The sequence below is a fragment of the Abramis brama genome, assembly GCF_963993115.1.
Source record: "Abramis brama genome assembly, chromosome: 7".
NCBI lineage: Eukaryota > Metazoa > Chordata > Actinopteri > Cypriniformes > Leuciscidae > Abramis > Abramis brama.
In genome coordinates, this window is record NC_139969.1 from 41,658,124 (window position 1) to 41,676,846 (window position 18,723).

General features: G+C 41.2%; 1 protein-coding gene across 3 annotated transcripts in view; it reads left to right on the top strand.

Annotated features, from left to right (window-relative positions):
- The first annotated feature begins 822 nt into the window (after positions 1–822).
- adcy1b (adenylate cyclase 1b) overlaps positions 823–18,723 on the top strand; it is a 58,642-nt gene continuing 40,741 nt past the window's right edge. For 2 of the 3 annotated variants that reach the window (XM_084120612.1, XM_084120613.1), the window contains exons 1-4: positions 954–1,673; positions 6,565–6,714; positions 6,801–6,919; positions 12,352–12,463. In XM_084120612.1, the coding sequence (XP_083976738.1) occupies positions 1,092–1,673; positions 6,565–6,714; positions 6,801–6,919; positions 12,352–12,463 (963 nt within the window). In that variant the 5' untranslated portion in view covers positions 954–1,091. Of the gene's footprint in view, positions 1,674–6,564; positions 6,715–6,800; positions 6,920–12,351; positions 12,464–18,723 lie in introns of all 3 variants that reach the window. The other variant, XM_084120614.1, reaches the window with a different exon arrangement.

Here is an 18,723-nt window from a genome sequence, read left to right on the forward strand (position 1 = left end):
GACGGGAAATGAGGACATCATGACAGATAGTATCAAACGCTGATCTTAGATCGAGGAGAATAAGGATGTTTATAAACCCAGAATCCAAGGATATCATCAACCACACGAATAAGAGCCAATTTCAGTACTTTGTGATTGGTGAAATCCAGAATGAAAAAGTTCAAAAACACCATTTACTGTTAAGTAGGATCGTATTTGAGAAGCTACTACTTTCTTAATGTTTTTTGCCAGAAAGGGTAAGTTAGAGATTGGCTTGTATTTTTCATATTCAAACGATCCAGGCCAGATTTATTAAGGATGTGCAGATTCTAAACTACAATTTACCAAAATGGTAATGATGAGTGAAATATCAGGAACGCACATTTTAAGTAAAACAGTCTGTGTGGGGTCAAGCACTGGCCATTTAATGTTTCTTCTAAGTTTTTGTTATCAGAAACTATATAACATTAGGCTTTTATGTTCTATCTCATGTTGTGAAATGAATGTTTACTGCATTAGTTTAGTGTCTTGTTTTGTGTTGAGAGAGAGAGAGAGAGAGAGAGAGAGAGAGTGTGTGTGTGTGTGTGACACAGTGTGCATTTATCTCTGCTGCTTGTGATGAACTTCGATTCATCATGACTTTCTCTTCATCAGTGTTATTATGGTGGATGTCAGAATACGTTTAAAGATCTGAAACAAATTTTAATAGCAACATGGCCTTTCAAATGTAACATTTTACATTTACATGTTTTTCCTGTTTTCCAGCTTCCTTTTATTCTTTTCTTTTTCCCCCCTGTAAAAACATCAACTTGCAGCCCGTGTATTGAACACCGTGTGTGGGTCGTGTGTGCCTCGCTCGCTCGCGCTGCTCCTCGGAGATCCGCGCTCTTGTCAATCAGCAGAATTATCGCGGCTCGCGTTGCGCAGGCGTGATCCAGTCTGAGCCGCGCGAGCTCGAGGCCAGTCTCTCTCTCTCTCTCTCTCTCTCTCTCTCTCTCTCTCTCTCTCTCTCTCTCTCTCTCGAGCGAACCAGCTCCATCTCTCCCGCCAGACATGCCTCTGCACCACCTGCGGATCGCGCGTCTCTCCGGCGCGTGAATGGCTCTCGCGCCATGGACGAATTGCCGTTCCAGAAAGTCAAGACCCGGCGCCGGAGGAGCCACTGCCCGCCCGGGGTCATCGCGTGCGAGGACGAGTTCGACTGCAAAGAGCTCGAGTCGCTCTTCCACAACTACAACCTGAAGCTGGAGCAGGCGTCCACGCTGAAGGCGCTGTGCGTGCTCCTCCTGCTGTCCTTTGGGCTCAGTCTGCTGGAGCTGCTGCTGTCCGGCGCCGGCCTCAGCGTCGCCAAGGGCTCCTACCCCGTGCACTGCGTCGTCTTCATCGCGCTCTTCATCGTCAGCAACGTCAAGTACCTGCAGGTGCCCCAGCTGCAGCAGATCGCGCACCTGAGTCTGTTCTTCAGCCTCACCTTCGCGCTGCTGTGCTGCCCGTTCCCGCACGCGTCGGGCGCGTCGGGCGCCGCGGGTCCGGAGCAGGGCGTGTGGCCGCTGCTGCTGCTGACGTTCGTGGCGTACGCGTTGCTGCCCGTCCGGACGCTGCTCGCGCTGCTCTTCGGGCTGCTGGTGTCCGTGTCGCACACGGTCGTCGCGGCCGCGTCGGTGACGGTGAAGACGCAACGCCTGTGGAGAGCGGTGAGCCTCTGCTTCTTCACACACACGCACGCGTAATGTAGTTCATGAGTTCAGCACTGGACAGCGCGCGCGCGCTCAGACACCGGCACCAAAGATGCCGTTCCGATTCGTTTTCCATGTTAAACGCAATAATTGCTATACAATGCAGGGAAATACAATACATAAGCTGACTGATCAGCAGGCTTTTCTAAAGCTCATCTATTTGATCATCACGCATAATCAAGATTATGTTTGAGAAGCTCTGCGTCAATCTGTTTGTTCGGATGTTTCAAACACTCCTGCCATGCAATCAAGCTGTGTGATTTACTGCTTACTCTGTTTCTCAAGTTAAGAGCATGCTCGAGGAGGGAAATATTTTCACTCAGTAAATTGCTAAATTTCACCAATTGGTTAATTAGGAAGAAACGGCACACATACATTACACGTGACGTGACATTTTAAAGGAGAAAGACTGAAATAGTATTTAATTGTAAATGCACTCCAGCAATCTTCAAAAAGATTTGTTTATAGTGGGAAAATCTGAATCAGAAGTTCTACTAACTTAATCTCTGAGTTTATTAAATTGAAATATGTTAACTGAATATCTCAAATTAGCTGCCATTGTACAGATTGATTTGATTGATTGAACAAAATAGTCCTGCTATCATTCATTTTCCTGAAAGGTTAACACTTTAATAATATCTGTTGATTTTGATTGAAAGAACGTGGAGGTAAAGACTGTGATGACGCGTTTCCGGTTATTAACATCACAAATCTATTTAACAAATGTATGTATGTTTATTACACTATACTTTGTGTTACATCTACTGCATTATTACAGTAAACTAGTTAATGCTACTCTTGGTTAATGGGTAGTTTTAATCGTTTTGTTTTCAGATGAGAACACAGATTCAGTATGTGGGACTGTGCATTTAGTGTGTTGCAGAGTCTTCATTTGCGTACTTGTGTGACGAATGTTTCTGGCTTCATCCTGATGCCTTTAGAAAAAAGACAGAAACATGCTGCACTTTATACTGTAAGAGTCACACACTCTCAGCATCGAACCATAAAGGGTTTTGTCAGGCGCTTCATATAGGCTACAGAACCTTAGGGGTCCCATCATGAGATCATTTTATAGATTTACTTTAAATTCATTAATTTTGTTTACATTTTTAATGAAATGTTATGAATTAAACAGCTCATTAACATACTTCATCAGTAGAAAACATTGAAATAACATAAACATAAAAGCATTTTGCAATAATTGAAGACATTAAACTGCCTTGCTGTTTGACATCTTTCTCTCTTCTGATCAACGTAATCAATCTCTTCATATTTCTGTCCTCTTATGGAAAGTCAGAAACAATATCATGGATTTGATCTTTTGGGACAAATGGGAAATTCATTTAATTCAATTCAATTAAATTCCTTTTATTGTCTTTGCATGTATTATACAATGAAATTAATTAGCAAACCTTGCTGTGAATCCACACATGACAACACAACAACAATAATTAAGACACCATAAATGAAACACACTACAATACAGAAACTTGACAGTTTCAGTAAAGATATTGCACATTGTTGTCACAAAGTGACCCTAACTGTAATTATGATTAGTGCAATTGAAACATGACTATTCAAGGTGTAATCAAAAGTTCAGTGTTTAGCAGAGTAGTTCTCAGAAACTATGTTAGTTGGGTCCAGATTCACCCAGAGGACGAGCGGCTCGAAGTAGGACGGCTCTGAACAGAGACCAGACACACTTCTGAAAGCTATTTTAGCACAGAAATGGGCAATGAGGCTTCAGATGATCCATACCGGATCCACAGACGTCTGTAGATGTGACTGTGAATGTAGGGTTAGTGATCAGCGCTGGTCTCCTGCAGGACTGACGCATACAGACATATCACTAAAATAACGCATGGAAATCATGTCAGGAATGGTTGGCACCACTGTTGTGCATGTTGGAGTGTATGTTGGAAGGCCTGTGCATTACAGTATTACAGTAGGGCATTACAGTAGTCCAGTCTGAATAGAACAAGAGCTTGGACAAGGAGTTGTGTAGCTCTGATAGGAAGGGTATGATCCTCCTAATGTTTTATAAGGCAAATCTGCAGGACTGGGCAGTTCTAGCAATGTGGTCTGTGAGGTCCAACTGATCGTCAATCACAACTCCAAGGTTCCTGTCTGTCCTGGAGTTATGGCTGATAAGCCTAGCTGAATGGAGATTTAATATTGAACAATATTATTGATCTGCCTGCATTGCCTGCATTGATTATATGAGAACTGAACTGAGCTGGACAATGACATCACTGTTTTCTCCAAAGCAGCTATATATATATATATAAATTAACTAAATAAATAACTTTTTTTACAACAAAAATGAACTATTAGTGAACTTACTAAAGCTGGACTGTGATGCTGTTTTCTTCTAGATCTACTGTACAGCAGAAACTAACTTTGTTGCATTATTTTTCTGTTATCACTATAAAGCTGCTTTGAAACAATCTGTATTGTAAAAAGTGCTATATAAATAAAGGTGACTTAACTTGATGTGACTGAATGGAGAAGTTGTGCTGAAGTGTTGGGATGGCCGAGTACGCAAGCAGTTCTGTCTTTATAAGGTTGTGCTGAAGGTGATGGTTCTTCATCCAGCAGTAAATGTCTGTCAGGCAGGCTGAGATGCGAGCGGCTACCGTCTAATCCTCAGGCTGGAATGAGAGGTAGAGTTGTGTGTCGTCAGCGTAGCAGTGATGGGGAAAACCATGTTTCTGAATCGTAGATCCTAGTGATGTCATGTAGATGGAGAAGAGAAGCGGTCCCAGCACTGAGCCCTGAGGCACTCCAGTAGCTAGATGTTGGGTCGTAGACCCCTCACCCCTCCACGACACCCTGAAAGTGTTTTTGTTTTTTTGTGGTTAAAAATGTGAGACGCAAGTCAGTGCAAGGAAAATCAAGCAAGGTCTACAGACACGTTTTTAAAGTTGAACTTCTTTTCGTTTTTAGATTGCCGTGTCATGTGCGAGACACTGCAAAAGATGCGAGACGCGAGAACAACAGTCAAACACGTCAGTCTAGCTCTTGTTTACTTGATTATAGAAAAGCAGTGCAGTGGAAAAACATGTGAACAGAGTGTCACTCACATGAATGTTTCATTTCCCTGTAGGCCTGAAACACGTTTCATGGGCAGTTGCTTACTGAAAAGTTTAAGTGCACAGTTCATAATGTAAGGCAGGCATTGAGGAGTGAATTTTGTGTGAGGGCCAGAGATTTCCACAAGCAGATGTGACTCACTGTACTGAGTGACAGAAAGCTGCTCTGTGTGAGTTCATACACTACACTAGTGACAGTAGACAACAGACATTTTTTGCCTGGTAAATTTTACTGATGCACCTTTAGATTCTCAGTGCTGCCACGAGAGACTCTAGTAGACATGAACTTACACTGTCTCCTTCTGCGGATACACTTTCCTCTCTCAGATACATAACTACAACTACACAATGATGGTCAAAAGAGTCATGCTGAGCTACTTAGTTAAAGCTAGTTGACATGTTTACATGAACAATACCGGAACAATAACACATCTGGTATAATTACTCTATCAACCCCTTAACATTTGAGCTTTGCAAAAATCATTGTTAATGGATAGTTTTCATAATTTTCTGTAAACACAGATTCAGTATGTGGGACTGTGCATTTAGTGTGTTGCAGAGTCTTCATGTCTGTATTTGCGTACTTGCGTGACGAATGTTTCTGGCCTCATCCTGATGCCTTTAGAAAAAAGAGAGAAACATGCTGCACTTTATACTGTAAGAGTCACACACTCTCAGCAGAAAAGCTTCTATATCGAACCGTGAATTTAGTTTTAATTAATCAATTTTGTTTACATTTTTAATTGCATTTAATGAATTAAACAGCGTGTAAACACACTTCATCAGTAGAAAACATTGAAATAACATAAAAATAAAAGTATTTTGCAATCATTTAAGACATTTCCCCTTATATGGAAGCTTTTTGGCAAAAAAGGTTCTTTGAAACTGGGTCAAGAACCCTAGAGTTTTATATAGAACCCCACTGAACCTTTTCCTCATGTTGGTCTGTGTGTAAATCACTGAGTTTTCAGCATGTGCTTGTGCAGAGTAAGGCCGGCTAAATAAAGGTGCTGTGCGTGTGTCCTCTGACGAATCTAATCCAATAAAGAGGAGATAGACTCAGGTCCCTTAACTCTACGACCTGAATATGAACAGAAAACCAGCACTGACCGCACTGATGAGGACAAACACACGTCCAAACGAAACTACAACCACACTTAATGCTGTTGTTCACATTGCTCCACTGACACAAACTGTTCTAGTGCTCTTTTACAAAGTCTTGTTGTTTTCGTGTTCTTCTAGAACAGGTTTTCCTGCTTGAATGTTGATTATTCTCCTCATATTCTCCATTGTTGCGGCTCCTCTCTTCCCAGTCTGTCAGTAACGCTCTGTTTACTTCCTGTCTCTATGAAGCCCCTCCTCCTGAAAAGCACACTGTGCTCTGATTGGTCGGCTGGTGAAGTGTGTTGTGATTGGTCGAGCGCTTCGAGTGTGTTTGGGAAATGTCCCGCTCTTACCATAACCGCCGGTTTAACACACTACTAACTAACTCAACCAGGCCCCGCCCCTTTATTCTGCGTATTAATTATTATAATGAGGAATACTGTGACGTGTTCGTTCCCGGAAGAAACTCAAGACTACAATGGAGGCGTTTCAGGAGTTCAGAAACACTGACACTGATATAGAGAAGAACATTACACACTAAAGAGAGATGAAGATGGAGAAAAGCAGAATAGCTGCTCTTTAAAGCTCTCATATTGAAGCTTGTGTCGTGTCAACATGTCTTGTAATGATTGATCTGGTCTGTATGTTGGCAGCTGGTGGCGAACACACTGCTCTTCACCAGTGTGAATCTGTCCGGTCTGTTCGTACGCATCCTGACGGAGCGAGCACAGCGGAAAGCCTTTCTCCAGGCCCGGAACTGCATCGAGGAGCGACTGCGCATGGAGGACGAGAACGAGAAGCAGGTCAAACTTCATGTGATTCCTTCATTCTTCAGAGATGCTTGTGCTGTTTTGTTCTTGATTTGTCATGTGAACGTCCACTCATGCAGGAGCGTCTGTTGATGAGTCTTCTGCCCAGGAACGTGGCCATGGAGATGAAGGAGGACTTCCTCAAACCACCCGAGAGGATCTTCCACAAGATTTACATCCAGCGGCACGACAACGTCAGGTAACGCGGACTGAGATGGTTTGAGTAAATGTAAAGGTTACTGACATCAACTTGATTAACCAGCTTGAGACTTTGTTTTCTTTGTTTACACCCTTGACTGACTGATGGACCTTGAGTCAGCATGAATTCGGGCTGACTGACACATTGATTTTACAGTGCTGATAGTTGCTTTATTAGTTTACTACTGGTTCCATCAGCAAAGATCAGTGGCTGATAGTTTGTTATAGTTTTTCCTCTGTGTTTCTCTGTGGCTGCAGGGATAAAACCGTAAACTACATGAACACACATTCACCTGACACATGAGCTCACGCGGATATGAAATGTATAGTGCTGTTCTAAAATTACATTACAAAAAGACTAGAATTTACTTTATTTCTAGCCCTTTCTTGTACAGTGCATTGTACATTTGGCAGTAAAATAAACATAATGTACTATTTTTATTAATTTGATTAAATAATAACAATGCATTCTCATGGTTTAGTCATTATTGTGATTTTTTAATTATATATATATATGAAGACTTCAGATGCAAAAGCCTCTAAGTGCCATCTGAAATTTTCTTCTAAAATTATCATTTTTATCAAGCTCGTATATTTAAGTTCAGTAATTTCACTTTGAAATCTTCAGCTTTATAAAAATGATCATTCCAGAAGAAAATTTCAGATGGCACTTGGAGGCTTTTGCATCTGAAGTCTTCATATATATATATATATATATTTTTTTTTTTAATTGAATGGAAAGTTTTCAAAACCCAGTTTTCCACCCTAGTTATCGCTAGTGGTCGTCCTCTACTCTTCACTTTACTACAGCGCATGTTCAGTCTCATTGTGAATGACATTCTTCTAAACAAATACATGCATGTTTGTCATAATCTTTTATGAAAATGTCATGACTTTCTCTGCTGATCTTCAGTCAGTGTTCACTATAGGGGGAATTACTGTAAGTGTTGGTTCTCGTGGAGAACAGGATCCCGTGATCAGTGAAGGTCCTTCAGCTCCGTGTGTCCTGCGGTGTTTCTGAGACACTTCGCTGGTCTGCAGATTAAACCTCTGCAGGGATTTGCTGCAACGGACACTAAAGACTGTTGCGTAACGCTGGCAGTGCTTAAAGACACACACACACACACACACACTCACACACACACACACACACACACACACACACACACACACACACACACACACACACACACACACACACACACACACACACACACACACACACACACACACACACACACACTGACAGAGATCTGCTCATGCTCAAGAGTATTTCTGTCCAGATCAGAGGGAGGGAATATGCGCCATTCCTCCTCCTGCCCTGTTGACTCTGAATGACAAATATTTTTCAGTATTTCTAACAGTGATATGCATATGTATATATTTCAATATTTAAACATTTACTTTAAAGGGTGATTCATGTTTCAGTGAGAGGAAGCATCATTTAACTCAACAGTCATCAACAGAGAAGGCAGTTTGACTTTGAACTTCCAGATCAAATAACTCACAGAACTCACGCACTTTAAAGTGCCCCTGCTATTTTAAAGATTGTTGATGTTGTTTTTGCGTCTCCTACAACAGGTTTAAATGCATCGGTCAGTCTGTTGTGATTGGTCTACTCTGTTCTGATTGGTCAGATGTCCCAGTCTGTTGTGAGTGGTCTACTCTGCTCTGATTGGTCAGATGACCCAGTGTTATGTTGTGATTGGTCTACTCTGCTCTGATTGGTTAGATGACCCAGTCTGTTGTGATTGGTCTACTCTGTTCTGATTGGTCAGATGTCCCAGTCTGTTGTCATTGGTCTACTCTGCTCTGATTGGTCAGTCTGTTGTGATTAGTCTACTCTGCTCTGATTGGTCAGATGTCCCAGTCTGTTGTGAGTGGTCTACTCTGCTCTGATTGGTCAGATGACCCAGTGTTATGTTGTGATTAGTCTACTCTGCTATGATTGGTCAGATGGCCCAGTCTGTTGTGATTGGTCTACTCTGCTATGATTGGTAAGATGACCCAGTCTGTTGTGATTGGTCTACTCTGCTCTGATTGGTCAGATGGCCCAGTCTGTTGTGATTGGTCTACTCGGCTCTGATTGGTCAGATGACCCAGTCTGTTGTGATTGGTCTACTCTGCTATGATTGGTAAGATGACCCAGTCTGTTGTGATTGGTCTACTCTGTTCTGATTGGTCAGATGGCTCAGTCAGTTTATGATTGGTCTACTCTGCTCTGATTGGTCAGATGACCCAGTCTGTTGTGATTGGTCTACTCTGCTCTGATTGGTCAGATGGCCCAGTCTGTTTATGATTGGTCTACTCTGCTCTGATTGGTCAGATGGCCCAGTCTGTTGTGATTGGTCTGCTCTGCTCTGATTGGTCAGTCTGTTGTGATTGGTCTACTCTGCTCTGATTGGTCAGATGGTCCAGTCTGTTGTGATTGGTCTACTCTGCTATGATTGGTCAGATGGCCCAGTCTGTTGTGATTGGTCTACTCTGCTCTGATTGGTCAGATGACCCAGTCTGTTGTGATTGGTCTACTCTGCTCTGATTGGTCAGATGACCCAGTGTTATGTTGTGATTTGTCTACTCTGTTCTGATTGATCAGATGGCCAAGTCTGTTGTGATTGGTCTACTCTGCTCTGATTGGTCAGTCTGTTGTGATTGGTCTACTCTGCTCTGATTGGTCAGTCTGTTGTGATTGTCTACTCTGCTCTGATTGGTCAGTCTGTTGTGATTGTCTACTCTGCTCTGATTGGTCAGTCTGTTGTGATTGGTCAACCGCTTACAAGGCATGCCTTTTTTCAGACAATTTAAATTTTACACCAAGTGATAAGACACACCAGTAATTACTGCCCATAATGTCCCAGCAACCACAATCACTAAGAACACCCTAGCACCCTCTTAGTAACAGTAGTCTTCAGTTCATCATGTGTCATTACTCATAAAGGCTGATTAAATGATGTGTAACTCGTGCTCGTCTCTGTCCTGATCTGTCACTCATTATCTTCATTGATTGAAAGATTCTGTCACTCATGCTCCTCTGATTGCTCGTCAACAGCATGAACTCTGTCACAGATGGACGCGCATTAAGACACTCACAGCAAACTGAATTTATGGCACCAGTGTTACGGAGGCATCTGTGATCTGACAGAGCGGCATTTGAGCGGCTCAGTGTTCCTGCGCCTCCGCACACACTCCGCGGGACGCCTCGAACGCCTCGCTCTCATGTGTGTGTCGCTTCACAGCTCAGATGGAGCTGGACGTCAGTGTTCATGTGTTTCTGGACCGTCAAGGTGTGTGTGTGTGTGTGTGTGTGTGTGTGTGTGTGTGTGTGCATATCATCGTCATCTTCATCATATCACTATGACAGTGGGAGGCAGTCAAATGACAGGTGGCCGAACCGTCATCAGACCTGGTTTATTAACACTCTCATGAGAACCAGAGAGACTGAAGCCTTTATCTCAGTTACTGTGGTGTGAGCTTCAGATCTGACTCATATTTCATCAACTGTTTACTGCCCTGGAAAAATGTTCTTCCTTGTGGTATTTCTGACTTGTTTATTTTTAACTTGTTTAACAGTACAAATATCTAAATATCTAAATTCAAATAGCTGAATATCAAGATACATTTGCTTGAGATGCACAAAGACATGCACATAAGACGTCTTGTTTACAGAGTTTATGCATAAAACAAGAAAGAAAATATGTGGACGGAGATTGAAACAGAGGTCGTGATCAGCTTCACTCCTGTACTGTGATATATTTCTAAGTGAAACAGCTTTTCAAACAGGAAACATGTAGTGCAGGAACTGGTTTTATCAAGGGTTGTTGATTGGATGGGGAAGTGATTGCTGAATGCTGGAACATATTCGTGGAAAACAACAGAAAATAAATGATTCAGTCAGTAGGAGACATTTTATTTGAGTGAAAGCTTAGAATTGAGAATAATACTGAAGAAATATCAATAAACACATGTAGTTTAAAAAGCACCTATTCTGCTTTTCTCCTTCTTCATCTGTCTTTAGTGTGTACTGTTGTTGTTTGAGCATGAAAAAGCTCTGAGTTCTTCTCTATATCAGTGTCTGAACTCCTGAAACGCCTCCATTGTATCTTGAGTTTCTTCCGAACACGTCACAATATTCCTCATTATAATAATTCATACGCAGAATAAAGTGGTTGAGTTAGTTAGTAGTGTGTTAAACTGGTGGTTATGGTAAAGGGCGGGACATTTCCCAAACACACTTGAAGCGCTCAACCAATCACAACACACCGCTCTAGCCGACCAATCAGAGCACAGTGTGCTTTTCAGAAGGAGGGGCTTCATAGAGACAGGAAGTAAACAGAGCGTTACTGACAGACTGGGAAGAGAGGAGCCGCAACAATGGAGAATATGAGGAAAATAATCAACATTCAAGCAGGAAAACTTGCTCTAGAAGAGGGGACTTTAAGTGAGAACACAGTTACAGAAATGTATGAGCTTTACAAAAACTAGGCATGGTGGTCATATGACACATTTGATGAGGCATGTTCCAGTCTTTAATAGGCTATTTGCTGTATGTGCAGGAGACAATAATTAGTTTACACACACACAGGGTTTGTTGTTGTGCTCCATTTGTAATCTATATGTCGCCTGGTTCTCCATTTACACCTTGAGCTCTCGCTCACCTGTTTATGGAATGAGTGATCCTGCTTTTTTTATTGGATTATGACATTCAGATTCGTCTGGCACTGCAGGAGTGATAGAAGATTTCGTCCTACCATCTTTAAAAAAATGAACACTCTGCCTGCCAAATAACAGTTATAAACACACCACTGAAATGTAGAGGATCAAAGCAAAAATGACAGATGCTCATTATGCAAGAGATCAATGCCAACCCTAAACGTGTAAAAATAGACAGATTTATATGTCTCTTTACTTTATATTATGCTTATAGATGATACATTTAGAAATAGCCTTATGCTTGCGTATAAAATCTCATTCTCGACAGAGAAGTTGCACCTCTGCGAGAGAAAGCAGAAAGCTTCCACTCATGTCTTATGAACTTGAGCACGGACAGATTTATTTTCATCACAAAGAACGTTCAGGGCTTCAGCTCGATTAACCCCAGCGGACTCGTCTCTGTCCATTCATTATTACAATGAGGGTGGACAGACAGATACAGGCCAGCGCCTCTGTGCCGCAGCTCAGACTACAGATGATATTTTCTGACAGTTGTCATCTTACACTGAATAATTTAATCTGAATCAGATGAAACATTCAATAAAATTGTGACACCCATATTAAACTGCTCACTACTGCAACGGAAATATAAACAAACATATTGCTTCATTTTATATTATTATTTTTATTTTTTTTAAATCTTCCTTATTGAGATCCTTTTGATGTAAAGTGACAACCAAAAGACACGTCTAAAACCCTTTCCCCTGCTCTCTGTTCCTCCAGCATCTTGTTTGCGGATATCGTGGGCTTCACAAGTCTGGCGTCGCAGTGCACCGCACAGGAGCTGGTCAAACTGCTCAACGAGCTCTTCGGGAAGTTCGACGAGCTGGCCACGGTGAGTCTCTCCTGCTCTCTCCTCTCATTGGCTCATTCCTGTTGCTATGAAAGTGAGAAAGTGATGTGTAGCCAAGTACGGTGTCCCATGCTCTGCATTTCACCCATCCAAGTGCACACACACACGGCAGTGAGTATTGCAGTGGGGTGGGAATCTTTTGGTACCTCGCGAATCGATTCACATCGATACTTGAGGTCACGATTCTCGATTTTGAATCAAATTTCGATTCGATATGTGCATAGATTTGATTGTAGTTTACTTTTTTGTGTTACTTTTCTTATTTGACTGCAGTAGACAGTTTAATAAATCTAGAAGAAGAACAATCCTACTGAATTACATGCAAACCTTAAAATTAATTTAGTTTTTCTTCTCATTTTATTCAACCCAATATTATAAAACAAATGCCTTTTAAGCCGACTACAATCATTACACACAGTCTTCTGTAATAAAGCAAGGCAAGGCATTTTTATTTAACTTTTGATATTAAAAATAGGAACAAAGAAGCAAATTACAAACAATAGGACAAATACAATAGAAAATAATATACTAATTAAATATTGTTTTGGGTACAGTAGCATAGGTATATTTAACATGTCAAATGTTAACAATAATCAAATGTTAAAATAAAACACTGTATAGTCTTCACTGTATGAATTAAATATACATTTTTAATTAACATTAATAAATTGGATGGCAACAGTTTATGAGGCTGCTGTCCCTTTAAGAATGAATGCACGGATCTGTTACACATCCGATGTTCTCCCATTTGTTTTCTTTGCGTAAGACAGAACAGACTGTTTACAGTGAATACTCTAAAGTCCACATGATGTGCATTTTGACACAATTGTGTGTGTGTAGCTGTGAAAGAGAACTGAATTTGAGATTGTATGCATGTGAGAGTCGGCATCTGTGCTCGTACTTCAGCTGTGTGTCTGTCGTGTGTCCATTGTGATTAACGTCAGTAACTTCAAAGTTAAAGAAGTCTAACACTTTAGAAAATGTATTTTTGAAATTTGTGAATCGATGCAGATCCCCATACAGAAATGTAATATATGTCAATATATGTTAATTACATATATAATGTCAGTGCTCATGTATGTCTGCTGCCTATATGAGAATATATGCAAAATTCATATATGTAAAACACATATACATATATGAAACATATATTTCAAAATATAGCAAAAATGGCCGTTTTCATGTAAGTGCCATATATTTTCCTGTATATGCACATAAATGTGAAATATATGTAAGACGCATATATGTATACATGCATATATGTACTTATTTCCATAGTACATACTTTCACTATATATTATTCACTTAAATATAGTATTTTTAATACAATAATACAGTGTTTTCTTTGTCATTTTTGACAAATACATCCACAAAGTACCATAACCATATGCCACAGCTTTAAAAATGCATCAGTATCACATGCATGTATGTTTACATACATTTATTAAATATGCGGAAAACAAATATGTATGTCACATATTTATATTTAATGTTGTCCATATATGCGAGAAACCAATACTATACTGTAACATATGCAGATATATGGTATCATATATGGATGAACTCAAATATTTTCTTCACATGTTTGGACACATAAATGTTCATATATGTTGCAGGCATATATTGTGTTCTCAGATAAGTCAAATATATGTATAGATATATGTCATGCTATTTAAAATATAAGTACATATATGGCCATATATTACATTTCTGTATTGGAAGATAGAATTGCTATTCATATATGAATCAATTTTTTCCCTCACTCATAAGTATTGAACACACACCTAGTGCTGTGGTGCTCGGGGAGTGATTGGGGGTTCGGTGTCTTGCTCAAGAACACCTCAGTTGTGGGTAATGAGAGTTGAAGAGAGCGCTGTTCGTTCACTCCTACATTTCCTGCTGCTACTGTGACTCGAACCCACAACCTTTGGGTTGCAAGTCCGACTCTCTAACCATGCCACTACTGCCCTCTTTTTTCTTTTTCTTTTTCTTTGTTTTCTTCTTTTTATAAAAGGTATTTTTTTGTGATTTCATGCAACAGCATCAGGAAGACAGGTCTGCATAATCAAAGAGTTATATGCTTCTGAAAATGACAGAAGCGGTGTGATCATGACAGGCTGTTCCCTGAGGTGTTTGATCAAACTTGTGTGATCTGAGAGTCAAGAGCTGATGTCATGTGTGTCTGTGTGTGTGAAAGAGCTTCACAAATCCTTTTTTTAAAGCACACAGTATCTGTATGTGTTGGTGAGAAACATTCAAAAAATCACAGTAATAATAGGATCAAAGACAGAAATTAAAAAATTTCAGACATTCAGACAACAGACATTAAAATGTGACGCTTCATTGGTTGCAATGCGGAAGTAGATATCTTTCTCCAAGTTTTCCAGTCACTCTCATTCTTCAGTCTCTACGCATGGATGGACTTGGTTAGAAATATCTTTGCTCTGAAAGGCTCTTCCCCACACTGCATTGCTATGCTAATAAACACAACTGCGCACATAACAGTAATTCTGACCTGTCTTACTGAGGATAATGTGATCTTTATTAAACAATTCTGTAAACTTAGATTTATTGTATGAACTGTGTACAAGTGAAAGAACTCTAAACAGGGTTATTATTGTTAACTAAAACTAAAACCATAAAATAAAAAATAAAAAAAACCTTAAACTTATTTTATTTCAGGTCGTTGCCAAGGCAGCATTTCTCATTTTGATTTAGTTTAAGTTGAAGTACTAAAATAACTAAAACTAAATAAAAACTTTATAGACATATTTCACATCCTCTCCTCTTGTCATTTTGACCCGAAATTAATTTCCTTTTTAATACAATTTTTTTTTGTGTGTTCATTGGAGTGGTACAAGACCTGGTCAATTTGATCCCCACTGGAATAAATGGGAAATTGGATAAAATGGGTATTTTTTTAAATTGTCTGAATAAATGAATAAATAAATCTGGCGCAATACAGAACAATGTTTCAATGTGAGGTTGGTGCTTTCCTTCCGTTTAGCTAGGTCTGTGGTAAACACCTTCTTGAACCTCAACACATAGACCGGATCATCATCTGATGGCTTCATAACTCTGAACAAGTGGCACAATGCTGGTAACACCACTGAACAGGAGATGTATTGCTCTCCCCCCAGGAGTTCAGTCACATTTCTGCAGTGGAAATGTTTGAAATATGTCAGTAAATTGTAATAAATTACACACACACACACACACACACACACAGAGAGAGAGAGAGAGAGAGAGAGAGAGAGAGTAATAGAGCATCCCCTATCAGACACATACATACACACAGAGAGAGAGAGAGAGAGAGAGAGAGTAATAGAGCATCCCCTATCACACACACACACACACACACACACACACACACACACACACACACACACACACACACACACACACACAGAGAGAGAGAGAGAGAGAGTAATAGAGCATCCCCTATCACACACACACACACACACACACACACACACACACACACACACACACACACACACACACACACACACACACACACACACACAGAGTAATAGAGAATCCCCTATCACACATACACACACACACACACACACAAAGATGGAGAGAACACAAACATAAGACACAGGGAGAGAGAGAGAGAGAGAGAGAGAGAGAGAGAGAGAGAGAGAACACAAACTAAATACAGAGGGGGATAAACGCACACAGAAGACAGAGAGCACACACACAAACATAGGTAGAGAGATACTAGCATAATATTAACTAACCTGCAAGGTTCTAGTAGTTCCTCCAGCTTTTGCAGTTTAGCGAGCTCTTGTGCAGTGAACATGACAATTTTGCTGTTTTGCTGAGCCAAAGTGGTGGACAGTGACGATTGGTTTCTCTGGATCCGCTTGACCATCTCTAGGGTAGAATTCCATCTGGTCGCTACGTCCTGTACAAGTGTTTCTTGCTCGACTTCCAAAAAATGTTCAGCGCATGCCTCTGCAAAGTGGTGCTCTGTGGTCTGACTCACAGTAAGGGCAAACGAACGCAATCGCCACTCTTCATCTATGAGATGTGCTGTGACGCCCAAGTAGTTGTCATTGCTCACGGATGTCCAGTGATCTCCTGTGAGAGCGACATATTTTGCTTTCTCTAAAATGTCCATCCTTCGCGCCCTCTCGCTGTCATACAAACTGTGTATTCTCGACATAATCGTTCTTCTCGAGGGTAGATTGTAAGACGTGTCTCCCGATGCAATTTGCATGATTTCTCTCAGTCCCTCGTCTTCCACAGTGCTAACTGGGCGGCAGTTTCTAGCTATCCATTTAGCTAAAGCATCGGTTCATTTTTCAGTTACAGGTTTGGTCAATGGCCTGCCACGATTACTGTAGCACTCTAGTAACGTGGATTGGCGAGGCCCTCCTGTAGCCTCGCTAGTTACGTTGCTAGCACCTGGGTGCTTTGCTTTTAAATGGTAGATTAAAGACGAATTGCTTCTATAATATTTGAATTCAGCTTTGCAAATCGTACACACCATCTTTGTTTTATCAAACAGGCCATCAGGCAACTTTTTAAATGTAAACATTCCTCCTAAAACTCCATCCTTGTCCATCTCCATCATGACAGGGTGACTTGGTTCGGCACACTCACAATAGCAGCCGCAACAGGAAGTCATGGAAACAAGGTGAAAAAAAAAGAAGTGCTGCGTCAATTGCGTTATTATTTTTTTACGCGTTAAACATCTAAAATTAATCGCAAAGATTAACGCGTTAATTCCCCCATCCCTAGTAATAACATAAAAGTCCAGGAACGCACAAGACGGGCACAAAGGTTGAAATCATCACATCAACAATAGGTGATAATAGATGACCAACAATATGCAAGTCCTGTGACCAGTCCCAGTTAGTCCAGCAAAGTACACATAGCATTATGTTTTTCTTTTTTCTTTAAAATAAATATAGAATAGTAACTTTGAGTATTAATGTGTCAAGTGTTGACAAAAAAGATGCGTCTTCAGCATTTTCTTGAAAATGGCTAAAGACTGGTTGAGTTGAGTGCTTGGTTGAGTTGGGCAGGTCAGTCCACCGGCAGGGAACAGTCCAGGTGAAGGTCAGTGAAAGTGATGTTGTGCCTCTTTGAGATGATGGCACACCGTTCACATGCAGAACACAAGCTTCTGGAGGACTCACAGGTCTGGAGTAGAGAGTTTAGGTATAGGGGAGCAGAGCCACTGGTTGTTCTGTAGGAAAACCAGTAGTTTGTTTTGACGAGCCTAGCTGAATGGAGAAGTTGAGCTGAAGTGTTGGGTTGGCTGAGACCGCAAGCAGCGCTGTCTTCGCAAGGTTGAGTTGAAGGTGATGGTTCTTCATCCAGCAGTAAATGTCTGTCAGGCAGGCTGAGATGCGAGCGGCTACCGTCGGATCATCTGCCGTCGGATCATCCGGCTGGAATGAGAGGTAGAGTTGTGTGTCGTCAGCGTAGCAGTGATGGGAAAAAACATGTTTCTGAATGACAGACCCTAGTGATGACATGTAGATGGAGAAGAGAAGCGGTCCCAGCACTGAGCCCTGAGGCACTCCAGACACCTCACCCCTCCACGACACCCTGAAGGACCTGCTGAGAGGTAAGGCCTGAACCACTGGAGTGCGGTTCCTGAGATGCCCTTCATCTTGAGGATCTGCTGTGTCAAACGCAGCTGACAGATCCAGCGGGATGAGAACTGAGGATCTGGAAGCTGTTCTTGCCAGTCTCAGAGCCTCAATAACTGAGAGTAGGGCAGTCTCAGTTGAGTGAAGCTTCTGAAGCCAGACTGGTTGTTGTCCAGGAGATTGTTTTGTAAGAAAAGTGTGTTTGCAATGAATGGAAGAAGGGTTTAGAGTGGGTTTCTTAAGCAGTGGGGTTATCAGAGCCTCTTAAATGCTGTGGGAAAGGCACCAGTGTGAAGAGAGAGGTGTTGATAATATGAGTGAGTGCAGTTACAACTGAAGAAGAAATGGCCTGAAGGAGGTGAGTGGAGATTTGATCAAGCGGACAGGTAGCAGGGTGATTGGAAAGGATGAGTTTGGAGAGCAGAGAGAAGGAGGGGTGAATGTGTGTGTTTGCTATTATGATGTTTGTGTCAGTTTGTGGAGTGGAAAATTGGCCACTGATGGTGGTTGTTTTATTTACACACACACACACACACACACACACACACACACACACACACACACACACACACACACACACACACACACACACACACACACACATGCACACGCACACACACACACACACAC